The sequence below is a fragment of the Diceros bicornis genome, chromosome 10 (assembly GCF_020826845.1).
Source record: "Diceros bicornis minor isolate mBicDic1 chromosome 10, mDicBic1.mat.cur, whole genome shotgun sequence".
Taxonomy (NCBI): domain Eukaryota; kingdom Metazoa; phylum Chordata; class Mammalia; order Perissodactyla; family Rhinocerotidae; genus Diceros; species Diceros bicornis.
In genome coordinates this window covers 79,072,188-79,092,326 of record NC_080749.1, presented here as the reverse complement: position 1 = coordinate 79,092,326, position 20,139 = coordinate 79,072,188, and the positions used below count along the sequence as shown (strand labels likewise).

At 42.7% G+C, this 20,139-nt stretch overlaps 1 protein-coding gene across 2 annotated transcripts in view; it reads right to left on the bottom strand.

Moving 5' to 3' along the window:
- The window catches only part of CASP10 (caspase 10), a 32,307-nt gene extending 17,280 nt beyond the window's left edge, over positions 1–15,027 (bottom strand). Inside the window, exons 1-5 of one of the 2 annotated variants that reach the window (XM_058549584.1) lie at positions 14,880–15,026; positions 13,253–13,606; positions 11,768–11,861; positions 4,751–4,886; positions 1,295–1,404 (exon numbers count right to left, since the gene is read on the bottom strand). In XM_058549584.1, the coding sequence (XP_058405567.1) occupies positions 1,295–1,404; positions 4,751–4,886; positions 11,768–11,861; positions 13,253–13,599 (687 nt within the window). In that variant the 5' untranslated portion in view covers positions 13,600–13,606; positions 14,880–15,026. Of the gene's footprint in view, positions 1–1,294; positions 1,405–4,750; positions 4,887–11,767; positions 11,862–13,252; positions 13,607–14,879 lie in introns of both variants that reach the window. The other variant, XM_058549585.1, reaches the window with a different exon arrangement.
- Between the last annotated feature and the right edge of the window lie 5,112 nt (positions 15,028–20,139).

Below are 20,139 nucleotides of genomic sequence, written 5' to 3'. Positions count from 1 at the left end.
CAGAAAGTAGACTAGTAGTTGCCAGGGGCTGGTGGAAGGGTAGAACAGGGAGTTACTGTTTTTTTGCTTTTTGGGTTTTTTTTTTTGTGAGGAAGATTAGCCCTGAGCTAACATCCATGCTAATCCTCCTCTTTTTGCTGAGGAAGACCGGCTCTGAGCTAACATCTATTGCCAGTCCTCCTCCTTTTTCTCCCCACAAAGCCCCAGTAGATAGTTGTATGTCATAGCTGCACATCCTGCTAGCTGCCGCATGTGGGACACGGCCTCAGCATGGCCGGAGAAGCAGTGTGTTGGTGCGCGCCCGGGATCCGAACCCGGGCCGCCAGCAGCAGAGCGCTCACATCCAACCACTAAGCCACGGGGCCGGCCCCAGGGAGTTACTGTTTAATGGATGTAGAGTTTCAGTTTTGCAAGATAAAAAGAGTTCTGGAGATAGGTTACACAACAATGTGAACGTGCTGGTCAGTACTGAACCGTGCACTTAAAAATGGTCAAGAGGTAAATTTTATGTTACTTGTATTTTACCACAATTAAAAAAAAAAAAAACAAAAAATACCAAGGCCAAGCTAACTTCATTGATGCTGACAGATGCTGGCAAAACAGAACTGCCCAAGTCCACTGGGAAGCAACCTCAACCCCAGAGAAGAATGTTGTATGTCTCCCAAGGATCATGATCATGTTGTGAGGAACAGATTGCAAGTTCTGCCAACATTTCCCCCTCAACCCACCCTTCCATTGCTGGGCACTACAGGAACCCACCCAATGTCTCCCCCTCAACCCACCCTTCCATTGCTGGGCACTACAGGAACCCACCCAATGTCTCCCCCTCAACCCACCCTTCCATTGCTGGGCACTACAGGAACCCAGGTCTTGCCCTCTGGGGAGAACACACTACATATCTGTGGTGCCTAGGGCAAAATAAAAATGTGAGGTTCCTCGTTTATACATTATTAAGAATTTCAAAACAGTGACAGCTGAGCATTGAAAAAGTATGGACCCGGTGTGACTGCTCAGGCCGCACCCCCTGAAGTTGGCCTGATAGAGTCTCACAGATAAGAATAGAATGATTTCAAAGCAACCCAGTGGTGACTGGAGTCAGCTCAGACCAGTTAGGGAGAGCCAATTGCTAGATTTTCAGAAATTCTGCAATCCAGTTGATGTCATGTTGGTAGCTTGAAATCAGCCATGGTGGCAATATTTACACCAAACGCTACAAATCAGGGCCTCTCTCTTTTTGAGGGGTTTGGTGGTGGAGTTGGTGGTTAAACATTTCCCAACACACCAGCGAACCTACCGGTAAGGCTCTGAAGATTTGTTTAATGTCCGAACGGGAAAACAGTTCCTCCTCTGCTGGATCCAACAACTCAGTTTCCTTGTCTACGGGAGGTGTCACTACCTGGGAGGCTGGAAATACAATCACAGATGGGGAAACAAAAATCATCTTCTGACTAGCAGCAATGCAAGATAACCAATCATCAAAAGAAATTATTTTACAGGGACCTGTAGTTTTGTAGTGCCATTTACTTAAAGAGGCCCACATATATACCTGGAAAAAATGTGAATTTATAAATTGTTTTTATTTATTGTTATATTTTCATTCCTTGTATTATTATATTTTATTTCTTATTGTTTTTATTATTTTTATAATTTTATTAGTTCCTTAAAATTAGTATATACTTTACTAAATGCTATTTTAGAATTTACAGTGCTTAAAGTGTCAGATAATTGCCAAGTAGAGATTACAAAAGCATTCTCTCAAGAAATAAAACCAGAACTCAGACTATAATAGCAAAATGAAAAAGAAAAAAAGAAAGGAAGGAAAAGAAAGAAGGAAAGAAAGAAAAAGAAAAACCACTCAGAAGTGGTTATTAAATAAATGTTACATAATAAAATGTATTTCTATGGAACCGTCAATAAGAATGAGCTATATCTGTATTATATACACGGGAAAATGTCAGATATATTAGGTCAGAATAAAGCAAGTTACAGAATACGATTAGCATGATCTTAGTTAAATATATATTTGTCTATCTACGCACACATGCACACACAATTATCTCTATATAGAAGAAAGGCTACAAAAATATACTCCAAACAGTGGTTATCTCTGGGGAATGGGCTGGCAGTGGAGGAAGGAGGAGGAGATCTCCTTATATCTTCTACACTCTGTATTGTTGTCATTATGTGCATTTTTATTTAATTTTATTATAATTATTGTACATTATTTTTCGTAATAAATCTAAAATACTAAAGCAAACACCAAGGCTTGGAAGAAAACTCGGAAAGTTATCCAGGTGGCCCTTAAACAGAGTTTGTGTCCTAATCAGATACAATAAACTTTGTCTTTGGATCACAGTCACTTAGAGAAAAGTCTAAAATCTGCACACCTACTATCTTTTCAGTCCTATAGTCCTTCATCCTAAAAGGCAGAATTAGGCGCAAACTCTTAGGACTGCAGAACGTCAAGATTAAAATATTAATTGACACCTATGATATAATAATAAGTATATATTTGGTCTCTGCCCTCTTTCCTAGCACACAGCTGCTAAAGCACTTGCAACCTCTGAAGTTGTGTCTTTTGTACTCTAACGAGAAGTTGGTGCTTGGGGGCTCCTGGATAGCCTCAGGATGGGGGCTGGTTGCCAAGGAACCAACTATGTGATCACAGGGTTAGAACTTTCAGCCCTACCCTAAGACCTCTGGGAAAGGGAGAGGGACTACAGGTTGAATTACTCATAATGGCCAATGATTTAATCAGTTGTGCCTGCATTTGAAGCCTCCATAAAAACCCTAATTGAAGGGGTTTGGAGAGCTTCCAGGTTGGTGAACACGTGGAGGTGCTGGGAGAATGAACTGCCTGGAGAGGGCAGGGAAGCTCCGTGTCCCCTCCCCCATACCTTGCCCTAGGCATCTCTTTCATTTGGCTGTCCTGAGTTGTATCTTTTTATAATAAACCAATAATCTACTAAGTAAACTGTTTTCCTGAGTTCTGTTAGCCATTCTAGCACATTACTGAACCTGAGGAGGGGGTCATGGGAACCCCCAGTTTGTAGCCAAGTCAGACAGAAGCGGTGGATAATCTGGGGACCCACTACTTGCAAGTGGCATCTGAAGTGGGGGGTAGTCGGGGAACTGAGCCCTTAACTTTCTTTAGTTAGGCTCTGTGCTAACTCCCATGAGCGTCAGAATGGAATTAAATCCTAGGACATCCAGTTGGTGTCCGCAGAGAATTAGAGAATTTCTTGGTATGGAAAAACGCACACATCTGGGGTCAAAAGTGTTCCAGAAGTGTTGGTGAGATAGTAGTAGAGGAAAACAAGAGTTTTTTCTTTCAACATCCAAAAGAGATCACATAGCAGGTAGGTTGTAGAAAAGAAAAATCAAAGTTAGAATTCTTCTTCTGATATACAGCTCAGTCCTCAAGACTCACTGAGGCATTTACCACATAAAAATTAGAGTGCCTTCTCCAGAGTCCGAATACCCAAAATAAGATTATTATAATAATAATAATGATTATTATTATTTGACCACCTGCCACACGTTTACTTTGTGTGGGGTACGACATTACAGGAAAATGGCAATGTGATCAGAAAAAAAAGTCTCAGCGTTCAGAGTTCAAGGCAGAGGATTCCAAAAGTACTTCGACATCAACTTCCTGCTTTTTATTTCTCACTCGATAACTTGTTGGTTAGAAGAACTCTTTATTCTTCATAACTTTTACTTAAATTATACAGTTATTCATTGCTTTGGTTATTGTTGGAGATTTTATCAATTTAACAACAGTATATTTTGTTCCTCAACTCATTTTGTGTTAATAGAATTCTCAGAGAGAAGTTTCCTTTGGGCTAGTTTCGTTTTCAGCCAGAGAAATTTGCACACTAGATTGACACTTCGAATTAAAATATGGGTGTGGTGTAAAAGCTTCATGAGAATATTTATGAGTTTTTATTTATAGCTCTTGTTTAACAGTAGACATATGGACTCAGAAAAACATAAATATTTAGCATATTGACGTATGGGAGGCAGCCAGGTTTGCTTTCTGCCCTGTGTTACTACCTCTGTGTAATACCACAGCATTACTACCTTTACAAGACAAACTGAAAAATAAACAAGAAAATAAAATTCTTCTCTGGTAATAGTTCCTGAGAATATGAAAGTTTTCATGACTTTCTTCTCTAACAAATATATTCACAACAATATGGATTGAATGCTTACTCTGTGCTAGAATGCATTTATAGGAATTACCTCATTTGATCCTCAGAAAAACCCATGAGGTAGGTACTATTGCCATCCCCACTTTACAGATGGCAAAAGAGAGACCTAAAAGGCTAAGGAAAGGCCACTGTACCACTAACAAGTGGAGTCCTGGCAACCAGACTCTAAGACCCCACTCTTAACCCCCAGGCCATCCTGCCTCTTCCGTTTTTATTTCCTTCAAAAAAATTTCCTGTACAGTACTCTCACTCTCATATAAGAATCAGAAGAAAACATTCATCTAAAACTACTCTCACCCGCTAGAATATAAGTTTCCAGAGGGCAGGAGCTTTGCTCTGAAACCTGCTGTATCTCCAACTTCTAAAACAGAGCCTGCTACAAAGTAAGCATTCAACAAACGTGTGTGGAATCAACAAATGGGGAGATTTCTGGCTCTCCCAAGACAATATTATCAGAGTGATGAGTAAACATCATACATGGCCAATTGGTTTAAGTCCCAGGGTCTGGTGCAAGCAAGCAAGCATAAGCTCATTACCTTTCTCTCTCTTATATTTTTCTATCTTTCTGATAAAGTTAGGCATAACTTTTTTGCAGAGATCCTCCAGTAACGTCAGATTATCTTCATCTATTTGAGCTTGTTTCTCCAGATGTGCCAGTAAACTTAGAGAAGTCTGCAAGAGAATCAACAGAGTCACGTTTACACGCCTACGATTATCCATTCATTCATTGAACATCACCTGTGTGGTCACGAGGGACCAGGCTTTGCTCTGATGAATAAGGTAGAGTGTCTATAGTCAGTGAGGTAGATACTATTATAATCCCCATTTTAAATATGAAATAATTGAGGCACAGAGAGGTTCAGTAATTTCTCCGAGGTCACAGAGCCAATAAGTGACAGAGCTCGTATTTGAACTCTGGCAGTTGATGCCAAAGCCCGTCTTATTGACCACTGAGCTATGCTGCCTCTAACTCACAGCTATAAATGATAGAATGAATTAGGGCAGCAGCAAAACAGGGGCACCAAAGAAATGCGGGGAAAATGTTTTAAGAGAATTTTGTGTTTGTTATTTTAAAAGGAAAATATTCTTAAGTACTCCTGGGAAAAACTGCAAAGCGGCTAGTATTATTTTAATATCAAATTACATATGGGGTAGAAGGCACCATAGTCTTTTCAGTGATAGCGGCTTCTCAATCAGTGTATCAATCTGGTTATGAAAACTATCTACGAACAAAGTTATATTAGGGCCCACAGAAAGGAGCAGCTAATCAGAAAGTGAATATCTAAACAGCATCTAAGTGCACACAGAAGCAGTTAGAGAGGCAGGGGGAGAACTGGGGGAGAAGCCTCCAGACATGCTTAATGGCTGAAAAGGGACAGCGCGTTCAGGAATACTGAGAAGCAGCCCTGAGTACAAAGTACGAGTGAGAGCGAGGTCACGGCTGGAACAGAGGGCTGCTTCACGCTGGAAAGGGACACCGTGAGGAGTTTGAGCAAGTGGCCCATGAATCAAGAGGTGCCAGTAGTGATTTTTAAGAAGAACAGTAACACGAACAGATTTGTTTTTAAACAAAAGTCTCCGGGCTAGGTTAAAGGAGGAAATGGATTAGAGAGAAAATATTGGCAGGAAGATGAAATATTCTGGCGAAGAGATAATCTAGACCTGGTCTAAAGCTAGCGGTGGAAATGCAGACGAGCCACTGGATTTGAGAGACATTTCTGAAGTATAATTTGGTGAGTTTGGAGATCGATTGGAAGTGGGTGAACAAATGACAGAAGAGTCAAAGGTGACTTCAAATGGTGACACCATTCATTGATTCATCATTCATCTATTCCACAGAGCTGGCTCCACACAAGCTGCACATGGGAGGTGATACTTGAATCGTGTCTCAAGGGACAACTAGGCCTTCACAGCCAACAGAGGAAAGGACATTCCAAGCAGAGAAAATTATATGGGAAAAATGATGAGAAACTAAAAATCTGGTTATGAGGAAGCTCATAGTGGCTTCAGCAAGTTTCATTGGAGCGATGGAGGCTGAAGCCATATTGGAATGCACTAGAATGTGACTAAGAGTTGAGTTGGTGGAAAGTGTGTGTGTATAGACTATTCTTTCAAGAAGTTTGGCAGTAAAGGGAAGGAGGAGGGCCGGCCCCATGGCTTAGCGGTTAAGCGCGCACGCTCCGCTGTTGGCGGCCCGGGTTCGGATCCCGGGCGCGCACCAATGCACCGCTTCTCCGGCCATGCTGAGGCCACGTCCCACATACAGCAACTAGAAGGATGTGCAGCTATGACATACAACTATCTACTGGGGCTTTGGGGGAAAAAATAAATGAATAAATAAAATTATAAAAAAAAAGGGAAGGAGGAAGACAGCGCAGTAATATAAGGATGAGAAAGGATTAATGAGAGTGTGTGTGTGTGTGTGTGTGTGTCCAAACAAGGCACTCAAAATGCCAACAACCAAGGGAAAGGCCAGAGTTACAAAGTCTTAACTGATTTCTGTCCTCATCTGATCAAAAGAGATTACAAATTTTCAAGAAATTCCAGAGACAGGTAGGAGAACCGAAAAGGCAAAGAAATGTGTGTGTCCCCACCTGCAGCCCCAGCACAGCAACAACAACTTGGCTAGGGAATAAAGCAGGAGACAGGAGGTGGTAAAGGACGACTCACCCAGAGCTGACCAGCTGGCAGAGGAGTCAGCTACTACTATACTTGCATATAACCCCCGAAAAGGTTATATGCAAATATAGTAGTAGGTTACATGCAAATGAGCTCTCTGAACCTCAAAACAGAAACTCCTATCTTGACAGCATCCTACCAGGAGGAAGAAAAGGGGCTAAGACATGATTCCAGACGCAATGATGGAAATTCATTATACTTTGTAGAAAGTTTATTAGATGTTTAGTAACACACAATTTAAAAGAAGCCTGTACGCTACTCTAGTTTAAGAACACCACCCTGCCAAGTATCGGCAGGAAGAGTCTGAAAGCTCTTTCGCTCTGCTTCCTTGCTCAAAAGCTAGTAACCTGGGTGTGATTTCCTTCTGGTTGAGTGTTACACAGAGAACGGATTTCCTGACAGTTGTTTGTGTCTCTCAAGATGTGTGAGGGCAGCTGTAAATTTGCATGAAAGCTATCAAAAAGGAAACCTAGAACACTCTACAGAGGTCATCTTTATCCTTCTAGAGAGACCATATGAATTTAGAATCCTTCCTTTCTGACCGAGGCGTGTTCAGGCCCTCCTCCGCTGGCTGGTAAAGAATTTATTTCTGTGATAAAACCTTTTGCAATTGCAATTGTAGATAAGGCAGCCATACTAAGCTCTGGTATGGAAACTCATCCGGGTTGCTCAGAGATTGTCCTTTATGCACTTCAGAAGGCTGGCCTGATCACAAAGTCCAGTAGAGATCGACCTGGATTATCTGAGGCCATAACTCAGCCACAATTCTGACGTGAAGAATTAGATCTCCTTCAGAATAAAGCTGAGATCATTTGGAATCCAAGAAGGAAGTGCAGTTTTCCAGAATTTGACCTGGTAATTCCACAGTTCTATGCCACAACTGAACACAGTGACTTCTCCTTTTACTGCTGTACCGAGTGAGAAACACATAAAATCATTTGGCTACTTGAGCATGGGCCTTCGATGACCTGAAAGCTAATTTAGCAGGGAGATAAGCGTTTGGAATAGTCCTGACCATAAAAATGTTTCTGTAGAGGTCCAGAACCCGTGGAAACAGCAGAGGGAGAAATACATTCCCCAGCTTTTCTTAGTGGGAAATCATGGACTCCTTTAACAAATGCCTTTCTCCTCATCTGCCACCCCGTGGCGGGAGGTCAAGACTCCTGTCCTAATGTACGGAGAGGTAGAACCACAGAAAGTGGTCTCATTTAATTTATAAACCCTGAGACTGGACGATCGTGAAACGATGCCCAAAGTTGGGAGAGAATATTATCAGAATAACCTGGAGAGCTTTTCAAACTACAGGAATCTCCTCTAATGTTGAGAAATTCTGCATTTAAGGTAAAATGCTGTCACTTGAGCGGGTAATCATTTTGCACCAATGCAAACGCAAGCACGTGAAAAAAGTATTCTCTAAAACAAAACTCCCTGGCTTTTTTTTTTTTATGAGGAAGATCGGCCCTGAGCTAACATCTGCCAATCCTCCTCTTTTTGCTGAGGAAGACTGGCCCTGGGCTAACATCCATGCCCGTCTTCCTCTACTTTACATGGGACGCCGCCACAGCATGACCTGACAAGCGGTGCGTCGGTGCGCACCCGGGATCCCAACCGGCAAACCCCCAGGCCACTGCAGCGGAGCATGCGCACTGAACCGCTTGCGCCACTGGGCCAGCCCCAAAACCCCCTGGCTTTTTAATTAATTCTCCAAGAACTCATGGATGCTTAGGATATATGCGTGTGTGTACTTAATATATATACACACACGCATATATATTTACTTATAAAAAGAGGACTAAATGGGGAATAAAACAGAGAGAGTGTAAAAATAATATAAATAAATATTTAATAAGAGAGTGTAGGGGCCGGCCCAGTGGCTTAGTGGTTGAGTGCGCGCCTCTGCTGCTGGCGGCCCGGGTTGGGATCCCGGGTGCGCACCGACGCACCGCTTCTCCAGCCATGCTGAGGCGGCGTCCCACATACAGCAACTAGAAGGATGTGCAACAATGACATACAACTATCTACTGGGGCTTTGGGGGAAACAAAAAAAAAAAAGGAAGAGGAAGATTGGCAATAGATGTTAGCTCAGAGCCGGTCTTCCTCAGCAAAAAGAGGAGGATTAGCATGGATGTTAGCTCAGGGCTGATCTTCCTCACAAAATAAATTAATTAATTAATTAATTAATTAAAAAAATAAAAAGCTAGTGTAGGGGCTGGCCTGGTGGCGCAAGCAGTTAAGTGCGCGCTCTGCTTCCGTGGCCCCGCTCGGGCAGGTTTGGATCCCGGCCACGCGGTGATGCACCACTTGGTAAGCCATGCTGTGGTGGCATCCCATACAAAGTAGAGGAAGATGGGCATGGATGTTAGCTCAGGGCCACTCTTCCTCAAGAAAAAAAGGGGAGGATTGGCATCAGATGTTAGCTCAGGGCTAGTCCTCCTCACAAAAAAAAAAAAAAAAAGAGAGTGTAGTATATAGTGGCTATATACTCTGACAATGTAAACATATTTCAACCCTAAAAACAAATGGGGAGAGAATGGGTATAGCACACACAAAATAAATGTCTCAACTGTTGTGAATAATAATATTGGTGGTAGAAGTATTAATATTGATATTCTGGGAGTGTTGTATGTGTATTGCGGGATAAAAGAAATCATCATGTAACTAATTCTATCATCCCCTGTGACATGAGGACCAGGACTCTCAGTATGGAAAAAAGAAGATACAGATATAATATAGAAGAGATTAATCAAAACCATGAATTTGACTTGAAAACAGCAGTATAAATTCATGAATTATTTTATATTAAAACAAAGAAAAAAAATAGACACACACACAATTCCTAGCACTATCCTTTGAAAAAAAAAAAAACTAGAAACAGTCATCAATGCAGAAGCAATGAGCATCTCCAGCATCTAGTCTGTAGTCTTGAAATAACATTTCTCATAAAAAGCAACCAGGGCTTTTTGGAAAAATGATGGATTCTAGGTCTGGGCAGAAAATGTACAAAATGAACCTGACAGATCTTGTCATACCAAGGCTACTAGGGTAATGTCAAAATGACTCAGGAACCAACTTGAAGAGGCTACCACTAGGCAAAAAATGGGACAATTTGAACTTCAATAAGGATAATAATTGCAAAGTATTGAAACACATGAAATAGGTTTAAATCCATGAGCTCAAATTTATATATTTTTTATAATGGGTCACTTTCAGAGAATGACAGGAAACCAGTCAATTATCTTGAACACTGGGTAAATAAAAGAAGGTATCAAGGATTTATACATAAACTATCACTGAGAAACCAAATAGTAGAGGAGGAGAAAACGAAATGATAGAATTTTAATATCTCTATTTTGCAACCCCCAAAGAACCAATATATAGAACTGTTGAACATCAACAGTTGCTAACACCAAAAAAGAGAAAACCAGGCATTGTGTACCTTCTGACGAAAGAACACAACACAAGAACAGCTTTAATCTTGCCAAAAGGATCCAACCTGAGTCTGACAAAGACTCGGAATCTAGCTGCCAATTTGCAGGAAATGCAAAGATGGAGGAGCCCACTGAACTTCACAAGTATGAGCGATCAGTAAAACCTAGACTGGGGGAAATTCTACGGGCCAGCTGTCCTGGGGTTGATCAACAGAAGAAGAAAAAGAAAGGAATTGGAGGGAGGGGAGTTTAACCTGTAGATTAAAAGACACAAAAGAAAAAACTGATCAAGACTAAATTGAGGTCTAGAGATGCACAGGTAAGTGATAAAACCATACAGAAACATAAGAATGTGGTTCCTAATAAAGCCAGGACAGCATTGCTCCTGGGGGGTGGCAGGGGCCTGGGATTGGGAGAGAGCAAATGGAGGGGTTTCTGGAGCAGCTAGCAAAATTCAGCTTCTTGACCTGGGTGGTGGTTTCAAGGGGATTAGCCTTATAAGCTGTATGTTTGTTTTGTGTCATTTTCTGTACTCATATTTTGTTGGTTTTCTTTCTTTTAAGAATAAAAAGATAAAAAGAAAAAAAATGTAGAAAACTAAAACAGGAGGATGTCAGGGTCGGCCCATGGTGTAGTGGTTAAGTGCTCGCGCTCTGCTACTGGCGGCCCAAGGTTCGGTTCCCCGGGCACGCACTGACGCACCGCTTGGCAAGCCATGCTGTGGCGGCATCCCATATAAAGTGGAGGAAAAAGGGCACAGATGTTAGCCCAGGGTCAGTCTTCCTCAGCAAAAAGAGGAGGATTGGCAGATGTTAGCTCAGGGCTGATCTTCCTCACACACAAAAAAATAAAAACAGTACTATTACTTCAAGGCACCTTACAGCGCTTTACACAGCACATCCTCAAACACTTGTCTCATTTGATTTTCACAGAAACTCTAGATGGGAGACACTGTCAGGTCCACTGAAAAGGACACATGGCTCCCTCAGAACCCAACTAACGCAAGTGATAAATGACACATTCCCTCTGCGTGATTCACCACCTCCTCAATTCCCTGCTGTGCCCTGCACAGCTCCATATGTAAAACACCGTGGATGCCAAGAGCAGTTAATCACTTATTGCCTGGTTACTATGTGCCAAACACAGGCCCCAGACTAACGCTTGTGTACACTCTCTGATCTAATCCTCCCAGTAGTCCTGGAAGGAAGTAGTATGATTGTCCACAATATGACAAATGAGAAAATGGAGACTCAGAACTGTTCAATCCCTTGCCCCACATCCAGGAGGTAGTCGCAGAACCAGGACAGAATCCAGGCCCATCGACCCCAAAGTGGATGTTCCTCACCACTGTAAGATACTATCTAAACCCTCCTAAAACCCTTTCCAGCATCTTCCGAAACCCTGATTAAATGCTCACAAAGACCCCATTCCATATGACCCACTCACCATCTGGGTTTTTGGAATCATGTCCTTCAGAAGGAAGATCATGCCGTTTAAGTTGTCTGAGTCCATGCCTTCTGACAGGTCGTACAGCAGGTTTCTAGGACACACACCCAAAGAGACAAATAAAGCCTCGCCCTTGCAGAGGACAGCACAGGAAATCGAGTGCTCTCACAAACGTTCTCTCTCATGCGCTTGATCACAGCCCTGTGAGTGGATAATTGTTAACCCCATTTTATAGATTCAAAAACTAAAACTTTGAGCTTGAAGTGGCCTCTTAAATTAAGATAACACAGTAAGCAGCAGGGGCAGGCCTTCTGATCCAAGTCCAGCGTTGTTTTGCATCACACCAGCAAGGCATAAAACTCAATTTTGGCACGCCCTCCCCCCAACTCCATTCTAGAAATTCAGCTCACTTTATAAGCCCTTGTCAGAGAGGACCTGGTGCCAGTCAGCTAAAGTCCACTGTTGAAAAGGAAGGAAACTCCCCAACTTCTAGACAGTCACATAATCGACAACCAGAAAAACGGAGTATTTCGTCACACACTAACACCTCTGCATGCCAGAGACCATTCCTCGGGTGTTTAACCAGCAGAGTGGAGATAACGATTTCCAGAATTCCCTCACTGACCAAGGGTAGCTCAGGTTCTGGGAGCCAGTTTGAGCGTTGCGGCCTGAAGGATTCTCATTGCACAGGCCATAAGAGAACACACGAAGGCTCCTCCTTGTGAGCTTCTCTGATGTAGAAACCACGTCAGCGGACAATTTAGGACAGTGTTGTCTAAGGTCTGACCCATGAGAGGCCTGATGCCTGTATTTTATCTCTTTGGGTTTCACCCAAAAACGTAACTGGACATGGCGTAAGCGATGTCCCTCCCGACCCCAGAGACACATCTCCTTCTTCATTTCACTTATTTGGCTCCAAGTATGCATGCCTCTCTTCTCAAGTCGCTGAGTATAGGTGGACACACAGTGACTCACGGGAGGAAGGATGGCTGGGAAGGAGGAGCCTGTGGGCAACCTCAGGAAGTGAGGAGCGAAACAAAGGGAAGCCACCCAAACTCTGAGCTGGGTTTTGAAGCTCTGCTGACCTCCCAACCTCTCATCTCACTAGCACCTAAAGCTGCCAGAACTCCTGGTTTAGAATCACTGTATCATCCAAGGAGGTAGATAAGAAAAAGATCTTGGGGCTGGCCCAGTGGCGTAGTGGTTAACTTCACATGCTCTGCTTTGGCAGCCCAGGGTTTGCAGGTTCGGATCCCGGGCGTGGACATACACATCGCTCAACAGGCCGTGCTATGGCAGCACCCCACATACAAAAAATAGGGGAAGATTGGCAACAGATGTTAGCTCAGGGCAAGTTTTCCTCACCAAAAAAATAAATAAATAAAAGAAAAGAAAAAAATCTTAACCCCAGCCTCCTTCCAAAGCCCAGTGCCTGAACGAACACTAAATGGAAAGCCCTCCTGTCTTGACCACAGTCCCCCTCACCTGAACAGAGAAACCCTCCTTCTGGCGGGCAGCAAGCTCTCCACCTGCTCTTTGGTGTAGCAGAGGTGCCGCAGCAGTGACTTCTGCTTGATGATATACAGGAGCTCTGCCAGAAAGAAGGAGTCTTCCTCACTCAGCAGCTCCTCTGTCAAGAGATGGTCAAAAATATGCAAGGCTGAGCTGGACTTCTCTAGCTTCTTGTGGGAGACACAGTCTCGGCAGAGAAACTTCAAGCGTTCCACATCTTGATCCCCCAGGTTTGAATCAATAGCCAGAAGCTTCCCTCGAAAGTTCATTGTACAGTTATCATCCATACTGGAACTCAGGCTTTGAGGTTGAGATGTCATGGCCAGCCTGTGAGAGACAGAGAGGTGGGGCATTAGAGAGAGAGGACACACAACACCCTAGCTTCCCACGCCCTCCTCCAGTTCAGGCTCCCTCTGTTCCAGGCATTAGACTTTGCTAGAAGAGCTGAAAAATAAAAATCACTGCAAGCTTACTTCAAAAACCAACAGCCCAGAAAACTCAACCCCAATACTTGTACATTAACCCTTTAGGAGGTCTGGAGTTTATGGAACTCAGTTTACCCTGATTTCTCCGGTGGGGGCTAGTCAAAAGGGAGCATGACACAGCACACTTTCTCCCGCTTGGAGCTCTCGATTCATTCCCACCAAACGGCAGAAACAGCACTTAGATTTATGCCTTTCGTTTTAGAAATAAAGCCATCTGGGGGCTTGTATTTCTGAAGTGTCTACCAACCCAAGGACAACAAGATAACACTGCTAACCATAACGGGGCAGGCCTGTGTCTCTCATAATCAGAAGCCACAATCCCAGACCCCGGAGAGAAACGGTTTTAGACAAGGGCTGCTCAGATCAATGCAGGAAGTCACAAATGACCTAAGTAGGTATTTCCACCTGACCAGTTCATAAACTGTGGTATTTTCTACACTCAATTTCATTCTAATCAGAGGAGCAATAAATTGATAAAATTTTTCAATGTAATATTACTCATTCTATAATGACTTGAGGTATATATTCACCATGCAAGTCTTGGCTATTTAGAAACAAGAAACTACTGTCTAAAGGAAGGAGAACATAGCAAGAAACAAAACATCAATAACAAAGAGTGATTCTATCTAGGTGGTAAGATTATAGATAATATGAATTTTCTTCTGGGTTCCTGTCTGAGTTTCTCAAATTTTATGCAATGAACATATATTACTTTTACTGTTAGAAAAAAGAAACTAAAAAAAAAATGCCATTTTAATGTGATCATCCTTGAGATCTCCCCTCTAGCCGCCCTGTGAGAGTAGAAACCGAATGATTGGTTTCTGGAATCATGTTCCTATTCTCACGCATCACGCATTTGCCTTGTAGCTCCCTGAAGATTCCAATCTCCAGCTTTGGCAAGCCTGCACTCCGTTCTCGGACTAGCATATTCCTGCCGGTAAAAGGCTGTGTTGGAGCCTTCCTGGGGCTTTTTAAACTTTCATTTTTCCTGGCACGGCTAATCAATCCAGGCAGAAACAGTGCCGATGCTGACAAGAGTTTTTGCAAGTTTCTCTGCCCTGAACAAAGGAGAAGGCTAGAGAGGGAGACCCAGCAGGAGAGAGTTAACTACATACCTTCAGATCAAATTCCACCGATCCTCTGGAGGTAAATGGTTCTTGGGGAAATTGCCTGAAAACAAAGCTTTAAAGAGATTAGAAACTTCTGGGTGCTCCAAGTTCCAAGGAAGCTCCCATTTGCGCGGGAAGAGAACTTGAGACTACAAGCGAAAACTAGATCTGAGTAATTTGGTATTAGTTTCCTGCTGACGTCATCAATACCTCCTATGCCTTTTCCCCTCCCCTTCCCTGGGGTTAGGATAACCCTGACCAACAGCGTCTCCTAAAGGCGGTTTCACAACTTTCCCAGCGGGGAGCTGGAGATGTTCCAGGAGAAGCCCAGAGCTCCTACACAACGCCTGGAAGGCACTGAGCGCTGTAGCCTCGGGCCGGGTCAAGAAAGGAAGTGCTGATTTTCCTAACCATCTCCTGCCCCAAACGCACTTAACTTTAAAATAAAACCCCAAAAGCTCATGAAATAGGGGTCAGCCATCTTAACCCTTTCTCAAATAAGGCCATGTGCAAATCAACAAAAAACATTTTAAAGGCAAAAAAGGGAGGGGGAGTGGGACCAAAAGGCTGTTTGGAGGTATTTGCAAGGAACTCCATTAACAGTAGACAAAACTGATAAATCTGCCCTCACAGCACATTCAGGCCAGCAGGAAAGAGACTTGGAAGACATTATTTCTAATAATAAAAACAATACCTAATGCTTTTTCACAACTACCATGTGCCAGGCATGATTTACTCATTGAATCACCCCAAGTCTCTAAGATAAATACTTTTACTATAATGCCTCTTTTAGGATGTGAAAAGAAGCTTAAGTAGTTTGTCCAAGGTCACGCGGTGAGCTAGTGGGGAAGCCAAGATTTAAACCAGCAAGTTTAGTTCTAAGTCACTACACCATAATTCACCTAATTCAAATGTGCAGAGCTCCAGGAAGAAGTACAGAACCTTAGAAAGAGGTTTTATCTCTGAAAAAAAGTAAGATTTATGCTTTATTAACAGATGTATTAAAGTGCCATTTCCACATCCGAGGCATTATCCAGAGAACTTCTGTGTTGAAGGAAGACAAGCCCTGCCCCCTGTGGCACAAGTGCGCATGCTGCGCTGCAGCGGCTCGCGGTTGGCAGGTTCGGATCCAGGCGTGCACAGATGCACCGCTTGTCAAGCCATGCTGCGGCAGCATCTCATATAAAGTAGAGGAAGATGGATGTTAGCTCAGGGCCAATCTTCCTCAGCAAGAAAAAAAAAAAGAGGAGGCTTGGCATCTGATGTTAGCTCAGGGCTGATCTTCCTCAGCAAGAAAAAAAAAAAGAGGAGGATTGGCATCTGATGTTAGCTCAGGGCTGATCTTCCTCACACACACACACAAAAAAGACAAACCCTAGTGGTGATGGTTGCACAACAAGGTGAATGTTCTTAATGTCACCGAACTGTACACTTAAAAATGGTTGAAATTGTGGGAGATCAAGATTTGGCCACCCTGAAATATATCTCTTTACCTTGATTGTTTTCTCTGACGGACATTTGACCTCCCCAACTAACTGCCTGAAGAATTTGACATAGTAAGTCCTTCCTGGAACAGATTTTCTATCTGATGGCTGTAATATAATGTAAAATAGATGTTACAATAGGAAAGGCACCAACAAGCCCATTTCTTATCAAAAATTCTGTCTCTCTGGCCACATTCTCTAGATCGCCCTGCAAGGAGTTGCCAAACATTTACATTTATAAGGGAAATCTCCATTTGTAAAGGTATCTCCCTCTCTGTATTGGGAAGAGGGGGGATGACCTCATTTCTAGAAACTTATCAGTGTGGAAGGTGAGGCCTTAAATATGCATAATAACCTTACTCTTGTTTACTGTGCTTTAGTGGTAATCTCCCGTAACTGACTCCCCTCACCCCCAACATCTTCCTTTGTCTTTAGCTGAAGATGGTATTTAACAAGAGAATTTCTGCTATTGTGTTGAGAAACTCAGCATCCCTGGTTTCGCCCATGTATACATGTTATTAAACTTGGTATTATTTTCTCCTGCTAACCTGTCTTGTTAATTATTTGGCCAGCCAGAAGGACCTTAAGGAAAGGGGCAGAGGGATTCTCCCTCTTCCCCCACAAAATGATACATTTCATGTTGTGTATATTTTACCACATTTTTTTTTTTAAAAGCTAGGGACAGACAAGCCCTAAGTCTGGGTCTTCTATTCAGTTGTTCAATTATAACTATTTCTTTCCTTGGGCCATTTGGGGAGGCAATCTGGTGAAACTATCAATTCTTACCCTCTTCATAAAGTACATTAGCTTTTTTAACCTTCATTCTATAATATTAAATATTTAGCAAGCTCTTCCTACATGTAAAGCTCCGAATTGGGCACCGTTGGAAAGCAAAAGTGAATAAAACACAGTGTCTGCCTTCCGTAATCACTCTGACTACTGCCATTTCTTGATCCCTTCTTCTCTGATGAACTGTCTAGAGTTGGCACTATTATCCACATTCAATAGAGGAGGAAATCAAAGTTCAGAGAGGCGAAGTATCCTGCCATTATCCCAAAGCTAGGAAGAGACGGGAATTCAGCACTCAAAACTAGGTGTCTCTGATTCCAGATCCCAGCTCCTGATCCCAAGGTTTCTGCTGCCTGTAACTCCACGTGACCTAAGGTAATCTTGGTAACTGTTGGGCAAGGTGTGGTGATGCTGCGAGGGGCTTCACCTAAGGGCCACAGGAGCCCCAAGGAGCAAGGGATGGACCCAGATGGGGGTGCCTTAGAGGAGGAGATATTGAGCTAAGCCTGGAAGGCAGAGGTGGAAGAGAGACATCTCGAGTCAAAAAACTTTACCCTAGTACTGCTAGCACTCAAGGGAAACCCTTGAACCAAGTTACAAAGGGGAGACAGTGTGCTACGTCCTTTGTACTCAGCATTGCACACTTCTTTCCATTTAGAACACAACTTCTGAGGGCATGGTGATGGGGAGTTGGTAGCAGTGGAAAGAAGAAACATTTCTTACAGCCTCTTTCCTGATTGGTTGCAGTCAACTGGGCCCACACGAAGAGCCAATCAAAACCTTCAGAGCTTTTTACAGTGGTGGGAATCTATTCCTGCCCTGGTGACTGACAAAGGGGAAATACTCGCCTGCCTCTCTTTCCCCCTGGGGAGGGGGTGGTTGGTGGCAGGAGTTGGCTTTCCCTTACATCGAGGATCTGGTCCAAGTTCCCCACCCTCAAAGTCTATAAAAGTAGACTTCACAAAACTCATGAACTAGATAATGAACACAAGTGACAGTGGAGGTGGGTGTACCAGCTGGAGAGGAGCTCACGCCCCGAGGCTTCACGGCACCCACCGGTCCGAAGTACTAAAATCTTTGGATTAGCCATCCCGTCCCTGCCTTCCAGGGCCCCTCCCTCCCTCCCTCCTCTGTCCACGCTCCAGACCTTCCCAGAACCAGTTTTATTCCGGGTATATGGGAGTACGGTGAAGCTAAGTTCTGAACGGGAAGACTTTTTCAGATAAGGATCCCAGCACAGATCTCCAAATACTGAAATCCAACATGACCAAGGAATGGCTTGAGCTAAAGCCGACCCTTGAGATCTCCAGATAGTCAACCAGCAGGAAATTGTAGCTAGACAAGTAGAGTGCAACACGTTTTGTATTCACTCTACTACAAACTGATCTATTTTAACATGTCTCTTTTCTTATTACAAAAGTGGCAAAAGAAGGAGGAGGAGGAGGAGGAGGAGGAGGGGGAGGGGGAAGGGGAGGGGGAAGGGGAGGGGGAGAAGAAGAAGAAGGGAAGAACTTCCAATATTTAGTGTAGAAAAGTTGGAACATAGAGAAACACAGTTATTCATAGTCTATAACTACTGTTAAAATTTTAGCATATATCCTTTCACTTTTCTCTTTTTGTATTATTTTCCAAAAATTGAGCTATACTGTTTTCTCTTAACAATACATATGTTTTTTTCATATCATTAAATGGTGTTTGAAAACATAACGTTTAGTAGCTACATGATATTCTCTTCCATGGATGTACCATATTTATTTAACCAATTTCTAATTATTGGACATTTAATTCGTTTCCAATTTTTTGCTATTGTGAACAATGCTGCATTGAAGATTCTTATGGATAAATCTTTGCACATATTTATAATTATTTTCTTAGGATGAACCCAAATGTAGAATTAGCAAGCTGATCTTTAAATTCACCCTTCCCCAGTCTTGTGAATCCCCAAGGCCTTCCAATTCCCCTTTCTTATCTAAGTGGGTTTGGGTCAAGAAGTGAGGTAATTCTGGAGTGACAAAACCTCAAAGTTCCACAAGATGGGGATATTTTTCAACAAACTAGCATTAGATTGGCTAGGGAACTAAGTGGATGTGGTTAAAGGAGCAAAATTTTTTTAACGCTGCTAAAAAATGAAACAAAAGATAGAGGCAGAAAGGCCTTTCATTTAGAGGATAGTTTGTTGTTTCTAGGACAAAAAATAGAGAGAAAGCTGCTTTATTTATTTTTTTTTTTTGGAAATTAATTGCTGCATTTTATTGACTCTAAGACTTGATTGATTGTAAGATGCATTATTATTTTATGTACCACTAACAAGAAAGACCTGCTTATTAAACTATTTATTATTATTATACAAACATTTTTATCTCATGATTTCTCTGTGTCAAGAATTCAAGAACAATATAGCATAGGTGGTCCTGGCTTAGGATCTCTTATGGAGTGGCTGTCAAGATGTTGGCCAGGACTGTAGTCATCTGAAGGCTTTACTGAGGCTAGAGAAGCCAATTTCAAGATGGCGCACTCACATGGCTGTCAGGAGACTCCCTCATGCCCCATGGAGGTCTTGAGTGTCTTTACAACATGGCAGTTACCGCTGCCCAGAGTGAGTGATCCCTGAGAGCGAGTGAGGAGGATTCTGTAATGTATTTTATGACCTACTTTCAGAAGTCAGCTACCATCCCTTCTGTAACAGTCATTAGAAGTGAATGAGTAGATCAAGCCCGCTTTCAAGTGGAGGGAAATTAGACTCTACCTCTTAAAACCTCAAAAGAGGAGCATCATGAAATTTGGGGGCATAATTGAAACCACGCATCTGGAATGGGAACTGTAAGTGGAAAAAATGGTTAACGTGATTTTGTAGAACTTCACGTTCATTGGAGAGAAAGCTGCTTTAGACTTTGAGTTAATAATTTTTCAAAAAGGCAGCACATGATTTCGCCATGTCTGTAAAAATCTACAACGAGGCAAGTGACAAGAAATGTCACTGATATCAATGTATG